General features: G+C 42.2%; 1 protein-coding gene across 29 annotated transcripts in view; it reads right to left on the reverse strand.

The window, feature by feature from the left end:
* Positions 1–12,778, reverse strand: part of OSBPL3 (oxysterol binding protein like 3) — a 178,128-nt gene that overhangs the window by 50,781 nt on the left and 114,569 nt on the right. For 20 of the 29 annotated variants that reach the window (XM_070265735.1, XM_023639390.2, XM_070265739.1 and 17 more), the window contains 3 exons: positions 11,054–11,157; positions 10,755–10,847; positions 9,318–9,474 (listed from right to left, as the gene is read on the reverse strand). In XM_070265735.1, coding sequence (XP_070121836.1) covers positions 9,318–9,474; positions 10,755–10,847; positions 11,054–11,157 — 354 coding nt within the window. The remainder of the gene's footprint in view (positions 1–9,317; positions 9,475–10,754; positions 10,848–11,053; positions 11,158–12,778) is intronic. The other 9 variants (XM_070265742.1, XM_070265732.1, XM_023639391.2 and 6 more) reach the window with 1 other exon arrangement.

Genomic DNA, 12,778 nt, shown 5'->3' on the forward strand with positions numbered 1-12,778 from the left:
GTGTGTGTGTGTATGAGGGGAAACTCTACTTTCTGCTCAATTCTGCTGTGAATCTAAAAGTGCTCTAAAAAATAAAGTCTATTAAAATTTTTTAAATACACAAATTCGTCAATTCTAAAGACCCCCATTCATTATAAAATACTATGATTTTATGACTTATCATCAAGATATTTTGACACTTGAAAGCACTACACTTCTGGATTCTCCGTTATCAACACTTAGTTTTGTCTCTGTCCCTAAAGACTGGAAATGTTTGAAGACAAAGCTTATCGGTTGTCAAGGGGAAAATGCTAACAATGCAGCAGAGAACCTAGACAGCCCATTGACCAGATGAGCCCATTAATCACTAGTGAGAGTCAGAGGACTGCGTGTGCCTCGGGATGTAATATACCATGAACAAGACACGGTCGTTTTTGCTGTGTGCTGGCCAGGGATAGACAAGCTGTGTCTGATCATAAGGAAGCATCAGACAATCCTAAAATGAAGAACATCTTATTTTTAAAAATTGGCCTGTATTCTTTAACAGTGCCAATTTTATCAAAGAGAAAGACAGACTGAGGAACTGTTCCCAATAAAAGGAGACTAAAGAGGCATGACAATTAAATGCAATATATGATCATGGACTAGATTCTGCACTGAAGTGGAAAGGTGCTATTAAAGGATATTATTAGGATAATTGATAACATTTGAATATGGAAGGTAGAATAGATAAAAGTACTATTTCAATGTTAAATTTCCTGAATTTCATAACTAAACTATGGTTAAGTAACAGAATATCTCTAAGGAAACATACACTACAGTATAAAGGTGCAAAAAAAGACACGATGTGGGGCTGGCTCGGCGGCATAGCGGTTAAGTTTGCGTGCTCCCCTTCAGTGGCCTGGGATTCACAGGTTTGGATCCTGGGCGCAGACCTAGCATTGCTCATCAAGCCACACTGTGGTGGCATCCCACATAAAATAGAGGAAGATTGGCACAGATGTTAGCTCAGCGACAATCTTCCTCATTAAAAAAAAAAAAAAAAGTCAATGATGTATGATTCCTACTCTCACATGGTTCAGAAACAGGCACGTGTGCACAAATGCATGTGTGTGTAGAAAGAAAGAGGTAAAATAAATGGTGAATTTCCATCAAGGATATATGAGAGTTCTTTGTATTATTCTTGCAACTTGTCTGTAAGTTTGAAATTATTTCAAAATAAGATGTTACCTACTCTCTTCCTTGTTAGTCCTTTCAGCTGCTTGACCCAGAAGTCCCACCTCTAAACGCGGCATTCAGCCACTCCGTTCACGTCAGCGAGCCTTCGGAGTGAGAGCTCAGCACTGCTAGGCACTCAGGTGCCTGAACTGAAGTTTTAAAAACTGTTAACACAAATGGCAAAAAACTCACCAAGTTCTGATCACATAATGTACGAGTTATCTCCTAGGGATGGGGAAACTGTCATTGAAATTATTGATATCATATTTGAATATTATCTTTCTGATCTCCTTTACTGCATTTTGTTTGAGAAGGGTAGGAAGAAGGAAGAGACTGAGACATACTTCTTCTCGAATGGCCTGGCATATTATTGAATTCCACGGGGTTGCATTTTTAGACGTTTTGTTATTCAAGAGTGGCCTCTTTAGTATCATTGAAACTTAATACGCATTATTGACTTACTTCCCTCATTTCACAGCCACAGGGACAATCGAACCACTCCATAGGTTGTTGCTGAACTTGTCTCAGGTTGTGGTGTTTAGCAAAGGATTGAGAGCATCTTCACAAAGTCATGGTACAAATAAGCAATTTGTTTAAACAGATACACATACACACAAATTATGGTGCTTCTGTTGACAGAAGATGGGGTCAGAGGTTAACAGGTACTCAAATTTTCTAACAATGTTCTTTGGCACATGCTTAGCTCTTTGATTTAAATAATTCAATTGAACAAAATAATGGGCAGCACAACAGAGTGACCAACAGAGTGGGCTCCACCATCAGCCCTGGATTCTTCCCAGCTCCATCACTTATTCTCTTTGGTCAAGTAAATGATGCCCCTGAGCCCCAGTCTCCTCCTTTATCCACGAGGATCATAATAACATTCTCTTTCTAAGTCTATTATGGGATTACATAAGATAATGCAGGTGAAGCACTTAACCTAACACCTAGCACACAGGAAATAATAAACGTTACTGCAATAATAATAGTGACAGGATGAAAGAGACACATGAGGATGAAAGCAGAGCTGACTGCAGTCTCTTGAAATACGGGAGGCAGCTTTAGGAGGATGCTTTGTTCTCTTGCCAGGACAACACTTGTAACAAGAGCGCGCAGGGCAGAGGTTCTGTGAATGAGGGACTGACTGGAATCTGCCGGGCAGAAGGGCAGCCTCCTTCTACAGTGAGCAGAATTAACTCCTGCATTTGATGTCCTCTGAGATGGCCCCGCATCCCCTTGCCTTCTAACTCCACAGGACATGTGCACCCATCTGAGTGGGTCCCTAGGGGAACACCTCGTCACCGTCACATTTATTGCTCTAAATTAAATAAACGTGGCACTCAGCTGGCTGCCACTTTATCAGATCAATTCCTCTGGCTTCAGATGGCCTGCAGGAAAGCAGGGTGTTCAGTCAAACTAAAAGATTCCCATTAAAATTTTAAAAGTTGGCAGAATATGTATCATTTGTTTCCAAATGTATAGCTGAGATGACAGTGGTGGGCATAAAATCAGCAGAAAGAAACTCCTATAGTCAATTTACTTCATTTAAAGTGTAAAGCGTTTTCTAAATCACCTGACAAAGGGCTGAGGGGACCAGATCCCCATGCACTAAATTTCTTAAATGACTGTTTAGACCCACTCAGAGGACACTGAAATAGTCATTCACAGTGGCCTAATGATCCAGCACACACAGAGCAATGGTCAGAGGCTGCCCAGGGGGCACCATATTTATATTAAGCAAAAAAGACCCAGGATCCCAAAGATCAGGAATATTCTCTGTAACAGGAGTGTTTTCTTACTAATTTCTTACATGATTCTAGAAAAGAATAAAAAGTTAAAAAAAAAAATAGTAAGAGCAAAATGAGCGTATCACATCTGTGGATATCTGATAACAAACAAAACCACATAAAAGTCTTAGATGCTCAGAGCTACAAAGAACCTCAAAGATCACTAAGGCCAGCCGCCACACAGAACGACAACTCCTCTCCATCTTGAACCTCCTCGCCAAACGGTCTTTGGGCCCATGCTCCTCAGAGCATCCGCTGTTTCCTAACGCAGTCCACTGTCTTCAGACGCTTCTGGGAGTAAGAAAGTCCTTCCTATTCCTAAGCTGACATTTGCCCCAGTATCTCCTCATTGTCAGACAGGACTACCTCCTCTTTTCTGGGGTGGTCAAATATTGGAAGACAATTATGGCATCTGTTTACTCATCTCTTTCCCAGACTGCTTTTATTTTTTTTTATTTATTTTTTAAAAGATTTTATTTTTCCTTTTTCTCCCAAAGCCCCCAAGTACATAGTTGTATATTTTTAGTTGTGGGTCCTTCTAATTGTGGCATGTGGGACACCGCCTCAGCATGGCTTGATGAGTGGTGCCACGTCCGCGCCCAGGATTCCAACCAGCGAAATTTGGGGCCATCAAAGCAGGAGCGTGCAAACTTAACCACTCAGCCATGGGGCCGGGCCCTCTCAGACTGCTTTCAGCCATTTCCCAGACCCCTCGTTGTATGAACAGAGTGGGACACAGATTGAGCTTCTGACAGAACCAAAGGCCATAAGCATCATGCAACAGACTCTTGGTGACCACTACCCTTTCCCGTTTCTACAGGCTTCTAGGCTGTTCTTTCATCGACTTAGACGGTGAGAGTATAGAGAGCATGTATGGATGGTGAAAGGTGGTACTGAAGGACACCTGGACTCTTAATCCACCTGAGCTCTACTGTTGAATATGCTCCTTCCCAGCAGTTGCTCGGCACAGAAAAGAACAAGATCTTTGGGCAGACAGTTGTGAATACGATGGACACCACCTCTACAGAGGCAGCGTGGTACGAGGGAAAGACAACCTACAATAAGGCAAACGTGAACCCAAGTCCTACCTCTACCACTATGCTGCCGTTTAGATTTTGGACAAATCCTCATTTCCACATCTGTATACGTGGATAACGCCCACTCAAGAGTGTTTCAAGAAAACAGTGAGAAAACATGCTATTGTCCAGCATTCAACCCACAGTTGGACTCTACTTTTCTTTCCATCTTTTTAATGAAAACCACATTTTGGTGAATTTTCTTTAAAATGTTAACAGTCCTAAAATATCTGGGTTGGTTTGATCTTCTGTAATCTGCTTCCTCCAATTTGCAAACCTCACAGGATGTCCATGGTTTTAAAATACTTGCTAATTCATAATGTATCCAAATGATTCTTTGATTTAGGGACATTATGTAATTTAATTAAATGGTTCTCCTTATTTCCTGATAATTTACATAAATACAATTACTCAGAAGATTTTTATGCTGAATTCTAAACTATGTTTTATAAATGATCTGGCTTTTCTTTAAGTCATGTGTGTGTATACATATATATTTTTTTTTTCCTTTTTCTCCCCAAAGCCCCCCGGTACATAGTTGCGTATTTTTAGTTGTGGGTCTTTCTAGCTGTAGCATGTGGGATGTCACCTCAGCATGGCTAGATGAGCGGTGCCACATCCGTGCCCAGGATTCGAACTGGTGAAACCCTGGGCTGCTGAAGCACAGCACACGAACTTAACCACTCGGCCACAGGGCCGGCCCCATATCTATATTTTTTTTGAGGAAGGTTAGCCCTGAGCTAACATCTGCCACCAATCTTTCTCTTTTTGCTGAAGAAGACTGGCCCCGAGTTCACATGTATGCCCATCTTCCTCTATTTTATATGTGGGACGTCTGCCACAGCATGGCTTGACAAGCGGTGTGTAGGTCCACACCCAGGATCCCAACCAGAGAACTTTGGGCTGCCGAAGTGGAACGTGCAAACTTAACCACTGTGCCACCGGGCTGGCCCAAGTCATGTATATCTTGTAGCTTTCAATCTATGATAGTGATGTCACTGTGACATACTTGGCTTTTTATTCAATGCTTCCATAAGCTCAAAACAGTTCAGAAAATGACGATTCAATTAAAACTCAACACAGGAAAAGAATGCAGAAACAAAGGAATAACAAATAATTTACTGGAGTTTACATTTGTTCTACTTTTAGTCTTTCCATTTGCAAATGCAGATTTCTCCCACTGAAGACACTTTCCACAGGTTGCAGGAAAAGTACCAGTAAAACTTCATTTTTTCCCTTTCAAGGCAGAATGTGAATATCCATTTCCACCTGTGGTCCCCACCCCAGTCCTTTACTATTCATTGCTTTCTCATCCTAAATCTGCTCACCAGATTTGGTCATTTCTGTTTTTATTACTTAGAGAACACTCCCGCATAAAATCTCCTTGTAACAGTAAGCAACAGTAGGAATTATTTCTATTCAGTGTAGAATAATTACTCATAGAAGATAATTACAGAATTTGAGAGCCAAAAGAGTCAGGACAACTACTTTAGGACACAATGAGGCAACTGAGGCCCAGAGAGGTTAACCAGCCAGGTCAAAGTCAGTAACAGACACGGCCTAGAAAGCCTGTCTTCTGACTCAGCCAGGACACAGGATTCGCTCCAAAAAGCCTTATTATTTACAGTGTTTCCTGAAGTATGTCTCTCAGAACTTTAGTTCTAGGGTGTTAACAGATGGGGGGCAGTTTCCCAAATAACATTGAAAATCATTGAGTTAAACAAAGCTAACAGAGTCCTTTACTGCGGGACTTATCAGGGCCTTTAACGTGTACTGTTTCTTTGGTAAATGCAGAGGACCACACTGAGCAGTTTTCCAAACATTTTCAGTCATGAAATTCCTTTTGTTTTTTAACGCATTTTATGGGTAAAGTGACCTATAAAATAAATTTTTGGGAAATGTAAAAGCTAACATATGCAACGTAAATTACTTAATGACATTGAAGTTTCAGTACGTTTTGTTGTCTCTTGGCTCATATGTGTGTCAACATACACACAAAGCCAGACACACAACTGATGAGAATTAGTTCAATGACATGCCATAAAAAGCAAATTTACAGTCTGTAACAAGGACTTTTTCCACTATGCTGGGTATATATTGGTCGCCTACCAACTGATCTAACTCCTACAAAATAGGGAGAATTCAGATGCACGTAACAAGGCGAAGGAAAAGTAGGTAACACAGACTAAGTTTCAGCATCAGTGGAATCCTTGCTTTCGTTCAGCTGCTCCAGAATCAGTCAACAGATTTGTGATGCAGTCAAGAAAGTACAATAGAACCAGCAGGAACAAAACCAGGTTTAACAGGAAACAGGTCAAGATGCTCTGAGTTTGAAAGCATGGAAGTGAGAAAACAGGCCAGGTCGCAGGACTCAAGGCAAACCTGAGAACTAGCTTTATTCCACGAGGCCTCTGGGGTACGGCCTGTGTACAGGGACTCCCGGCCATCTGTCCGTCTGGCCAGTGCACTTCAAAACCCCAGCAATGAACCCCAGCTTCCCAGACTCCCTCTGGAATGCACCGTCTGCGAGCCCAGGGGGCACAGGCTCTTGCTGAATAAGCACAAACGTTTCCTGAAGCACAACCTTGACCTAGTCTAGGTACGTGGCAGCTCTGCAGCCAGCTGGTTTTCACAAAGCCCGAAAAACGGAACAGCTGGCTGAGGCCCATAACAGACTTTCCACAAGGCTGGGCCCCTGCAGGGGACTGGGCCAGCGGATCGACTCACGATGGTGACCTCTGTCCTGCGGGAAGCAGCATCTTCAATGCAGGCAAAATCCGGCATATTTCCCTTCTTCAGGGAGGTACCGTCTTCTTGTTTTTAAAGACAGTTCATATTATTAAAGAGTAATAGTATGTTACAGGAGGTTCCTCCTAGAAAGCCTCAAACGCAATGCCTGAATGACAACTGATCCTTCAATGCTCGAGAGCACACGAGGGGGTGTGCAGAGCTTGGAGGGGTGGGCAGGGAAGTCTCTCCATTTTACAGATGGATTGTACAACAGCACTTCTGCAAAATGCCAATGGGAACGAAGACAAAGTCTGAGGTGGGAATTTATAAAGAGCATGAAATGCTTTTCTCATAACCACCCTGACTTAGGCTTGCAGGGTAAGGGAAAAGAGCGGAAGGAATCAATAACGTGAAGGAAGGAGAATACGGGGCTAGGAGAGGAAGGCAACAGAGGGACTATCTTCTCTCCTCCCGATTCAGGCCCTGCCCTCCCATTTAAAAATTTTTAATTCACTTTCTCCCTTAAGAAAATGTTAAATATATGAAATTAAAAACAATATAAGCAGAAATAAGATAATAAGTACTTGTAACTCCAGCCTCCATCACTAAAACGCTGGCATGTATCCTTCCAGACTTTTTAGTATGCCTATATATGCTGGATTTATAGAGTTTATTTTTTCCAGAAAAATGGGATCATCCCTATATATTGTTTTTTGACCTATATTTTTACTCAATGATATACTGTGAACATCTTTCTACATCTATAAAAACAACCATGGCCACGCCATCTGTATGGGCAGCAAGACACCAGGGGAGGAACAGACTCTGGGGCAGGCAGGTTAGGATTCAAGTGTCAGGTTGGCCACTGTCTACCATGTGACCCTCAGGAAGCTCTTCAGCTTCTCTAAGCCTCAGGTTTCTTGTCTGTGGGATGAAGATTACAATAATACCTAGTCCATAGGTTGCTGCTAGAATTAAATGAAACAGTGCATGTAAAGTGCTTAGCAAATATCCGACATGACAGCTATGTGCTCAGTAAAAGGTAGCTATTTTTATTATTGTGGCTGTTGAGGATTCTATTATATGACTAGACTGCATCAAAACAATTCAATTCCCCACTGTTGGGCATTTAGGTTATTTCTGATTTTTTAAAAACTTCATTTTGAAATCATTGCAGATTCACAGGAAGTTGCAAAAATAGTACAAAGAAGTCATGGGTACCTATATCCAGTTTCCCACAGTTGTAACGTCTTACATAACTACGGTACAATATTAAAACCAGGAAACTGATACTGGCATAATCTATGGCTCTTCTTCAGATTTCACCAGTTTTACATGCTCTCATCTGTGTATGTGTGTGTAAACACAGGTCAATGCAATTTTCTCACACGTGTAGATTCATGGAACCACCACCACGATCATGATGCAGAACTTTCCATCACCACCAAGATCCCTCTTGCTACCCTTTATAATCACACCCATACTCCTCCCCTATACCTCGTCTCTGTCCCTAATCCCTGGCCACCATTAATCTTTTTTCCAACTCTATAATTTTACTCCTTCTCAAGTGTTACATGAGTGGAATCAAACACTATGTAACCTTTTGAGATGGGCTATTTTCAGTCAGCATAATGCCCCTGAGATCCCTTCAACTTGTTGCGTGTATCCATAGTTCGCTCCTCTTTATTGCTGAGTAGTATTCCATTGTATGGGTGTCCCACAATTTGCTTAACCACTCATTTGTTGAAGGACACTAGGGTTGTCCCAGTCTTTGGCTAAAGCAAATAAACTTGCTCTGCACATTAGTGTACAGGTTTTTGTGTGGACTTAAGTTTTCATTTCTCTGAGATAAATGCTCAGGAATGTGAATGTGGGGTTGTACAGTAAGTGTACATTTACTTTCATACAAAATGCCAAACTATTTTGAGAGTGGCTATACCATCTTGCACTGCCACCAGCAATGCATTAGAGATCCAGTTTCTACATATCTTCACCAGCATCTGGTATTGGTTTTTTGGGGTTTTTTTTACCTATTCTAATAGGGGTACAATAATATCTTATCATGGCCTTAATTTGCATTACCCTGATGGCTAATGAAGCTATTTCTAATTTTTGATATGATAAACAATGCTATGATGGATATCTCTATTTGGAGAAACTTTAATTTTTACAAGTGAATTCTTCAAAGTAGAATCACAAGATAGGAAGATTAAAAAAAAGTTGAACCATAATACCATAGTGCCCTCCAGAAAAGTACCAGTTTACCCTCCCATGAGCAGCATATGAATTGCTCAGCTTTTAAAGGATATCTAATGTTCACTATCTCCCCTAAGGGGTTAAAAAGAAATTTCTTGCTAATATACTTCCTCCCGACAGGGAAATAAAATAAAACAAAAATTAGATTGCCCAAAATCCTAATAGAGCAGAAAACGAACCAACTAAGATAGCTTCTCCAAAGACATCCCACATTCAGACATGCATTTGACATTTTCATCAAACACATTAGGAAGAAAGAAAACTCATTTACCTTTATGGGCAATATGACAGAGGTCTTCTTGCATTTTAGAAAATTCTGATGAGGTTTCAGAGCCATCGGAATAATTTTTCTCTTCTCCAAAATCTAGCGTTGACAAATTAGGATTGGAGGAATGCAGTCTTACTGGGCCAGAGAAAGGTTTAGGAACCTGAAATGATACCAAAGGGAGATATTTCTTTTCAGATGCAAAACACTTGGAATATTTACTTGTTTCTAAGATTGGAAATGAGTAAGAGAAGAACATTTTATAGGTAAGTCTTTCTACTGAAAGCATGCTCTACAGCAACTTGCACTGGCTTTTTCTTTTTGCGGGGGAGGAAGATTAGCCCTGAGCTAACATCTGCTGCCAATCCTCCTCTTTTTGCTGAGGAAGACTAGCCCTGAGCTAACAACCATGCCCATCTTCCTCCACTTTATATGTGAGACGCCTGCCACAGTGTGGCTTGACAAGTGGTGTGTAGGTCCACACCCGGGACCTGAACTGGTGAACCCCAGGCTGCCGAAGTGGAAGGTGTGAATTGAACGGTTGCGTCACGGGGCTGGCCCACTGTACTGGCTTCTTGCAAAATAAAAATGGGTGAGAGTCACATATTCTTTTGGAAATGATGACAGCATTAAAGCTATAGGTTGAAAATGACAGCTAAAGCTACCAGGCTCTTCCCCAGTATACTCAATCCCTTCCTCCTGGCAATCATCATCCAGTATCGAGGCTAATAGTGGATAGGTTTAAAATGTTTTCTTTATTTGCACATGATGGTTCTATAAAAAGAACTAACTTTTCACATGTTTGTACACAAATCACTCTTTACTTTCAAAGTATTTAAGTTCAACCCATACAGTGCTTTGAACCAAAGAGTACAGAAGAGTATAGCAGATGATTTATCTGTAAGTTTCTGATTTATTCTGACCCTAACAAGTAGCAATTTCACATGCAATGGCCAAGCTACAAATCTTGACCTCTGGCTTAGCTGTGCATGGGGAAAGTCAGCGGCTAGAACTTGTGATGGGGGATTTGGAGGTTGGAGACAAGAGGGAAGAGAGCCTGCACAATGTCCTGCTCCCAAAGACTCCAGTTGGCTCAGAAAGATGATGAATCCACTGAGCAGCAGCAGAAGAGGTGGGTCAGAGTGCACACCCAAGCAGGAAGAGGGCAGGCAGACTGTGCATTAAAGAGGGGGAACCAAAGTCCTAGAAATGGCTGCCATCCCTCCAGCCTCATGCTGTTCTTCTCTTACCGAATATCCATTACATGCCGACTCTAACATCCAGAAAATCTAAGTGACTGAATTCATCTCTCTGCAGAGAGTATGTGAGAGACTAACTATAGAATATTCACTTGTCTATTCTCCTGTTTGTCTATGCCCCAGCATGTGGCATGGAGAGCAGGGCCAATGAAGAAACTGGCCTATTGGGAGAGGCCATGGTTACCTGCAGCGTTCCTTTAGCATCTTTGCCAATAGCTCTGGACCGCCACCTCCTGTGTGATCTTTTCTCCTTTTTGGGACTTTCAAAAGCTCCACCCTTTGTTTCAAAACAGGAAAGAGAGCACAGACAGTAAGGTCCACCAAACCAATAGGGAAAAATGCACGGCCAAGTGACCACCTCCATCCCCTCGAATTTGGCTGAAGCCACCGACCAGACAACATCCCACTGTTAGTGAAAGGCTGGGGAGGAGAAAGCAAAGCAGAAAAATGCCGGAATGCAAAGAGAAGAGGGATCTGTCTAACCTGGATGGCGTTGATAGCTGGTGCCGAGTATGTCCGATGCAGGACGTCCATACTCTGGAGGAGCTGGTTCATTTCCACCAGGTAGGCATGACAGTGTGCCAGGTCTGGGGGAGAAAAGCAAAATGGGGATTCAAAAGCACTTATCTTGGCATTCAGGTTTCATTATGCTAGTGCCAGCTACTTTTCTAATTTATTTTTGATTTACATCTGTAAGGATAGGAAATTTTACTTCTGTTTTTTACAGGAGAGGCAGTAGACTGTTGCAGTTAGGGGCATGGATGTGGAGAAGCAGGCTGTCTCAGTTTGAACACACTTAGAATCTTGGGCAAATTACATAAGTTCTCTGCCTCAGTTTCCTCATCTGGAAAATGGGGATAATTGTACAACAAGCTCACAGGATAGTTGTGAGATAAATGAGTTAATGTATGCAGCGTGCTTTTAGAGTACTGGCACATTGTAAGCACTAAATAAATCAGCTATTATCGTCACCGCCATCATAATTTCTTTTATTTATTTATTTAGAAGAAGATTAGCCCTGAGCTAACTGCTGCCAATCCTCCTCTTTTTTGCTGAGGAAGCCTGGCCCTGAGCTAATTCCCATGCCCATTTTCCTCTACTTTATATGTGGGACGCCTACCACAGCATGGCGTGCCAAGTGGTGCCACGTCCGCACTTGGGATCCGAACTGGCAAACCCCGGGCCACCGAGAAGCGGAACGTGCGAACTTAACTGCTGCACCACCAGGCCGGCCCCATCATCATCATTTCTAACACTGCAATAATAGGGTGTCACTATCCACTTATAAGGAACCCATACAAGTCAAATGAATGAAACTAAAATGAAGGTCGCCTTGATCTCAAACGATAACTTTGTCGATCACAGATCTGCATGAGGATCATGATGATCCTCCACAGACTGACCTGAGAGGACCTAAGAGCATTCTCGGACCAGTTCCTGGGTCACTAACTCAAAAGAGAGTCCTCAATTTGCTGTTCACTGGATGACGATGGCTCTTTCTGCTGAGGACTCACAGCCCGAATGCCTTAAGACAGTGGCTCTCAAACTTTGGTATCATCAGAATCATCTGGAGAACTTCTTCAACCACAGATCGCTGGGATCCACCCCCAGTTTCTGATTCAGGCTATCTAGGTTGGGCTTGAGCATTTGCATTTCTAGTAAGTTCACAGGCTAGGCCAATGCTGCTGGTCCAGAGGCAACACTTCAAGGATTACTGCCCCAAAACGTCACTCAGTGAAGCTCACGAGTGATACTTACCGGGAGAACCAAACCTATATGGCTCCAGATGTGATAATATTTGCAACAGGAGAAAATGCAATTTTCAAGGCTACCATCTGGCAGCTTTCTCTAACAGTGGTTCTCAATCATGGCTACACTTTCAAATGAAGTGGGGAAGATTTTTAAATTACTATGTCCAAGTCCAGACCCACACAATTAAATCAGAACACCCCAAAACCCACCGGTGAGTTTTTTGTTTTTTAGTTCCCTGGGTGACTCTCAGCTAATCAAGGTTGAGAACACTGAGCTTCCTTATGGCAAGAGTTCTCAGTGCTGGCTCCTTAACAGAATCACTTGGGGGAACTTTAGAAAATCAGTGATGCCAGGACCCCACTCCAGACCAATCTAAAAAGATTGTTCTGGAGGGGGCCTAGGCATGGGTATCCTTGCATTTGAAAAGCTCTCTTGGTGATTCAGCCAGGGTAGAGG

Source organism: Equus caballus, chromosome 4, assembly GCF_041296265.1.
Source record: "Equus caballus isolate H_3958 breed thoroughbred chromosome 4, TB-T2T, whole genome shotgun sequence".
Taxonomy (NCBI): domain Eukaryota; kingdom Metazoa; phylum Chordata; class Mammalia; order Perissodactyla; family Equidae; genus Equus; species Equus caballus.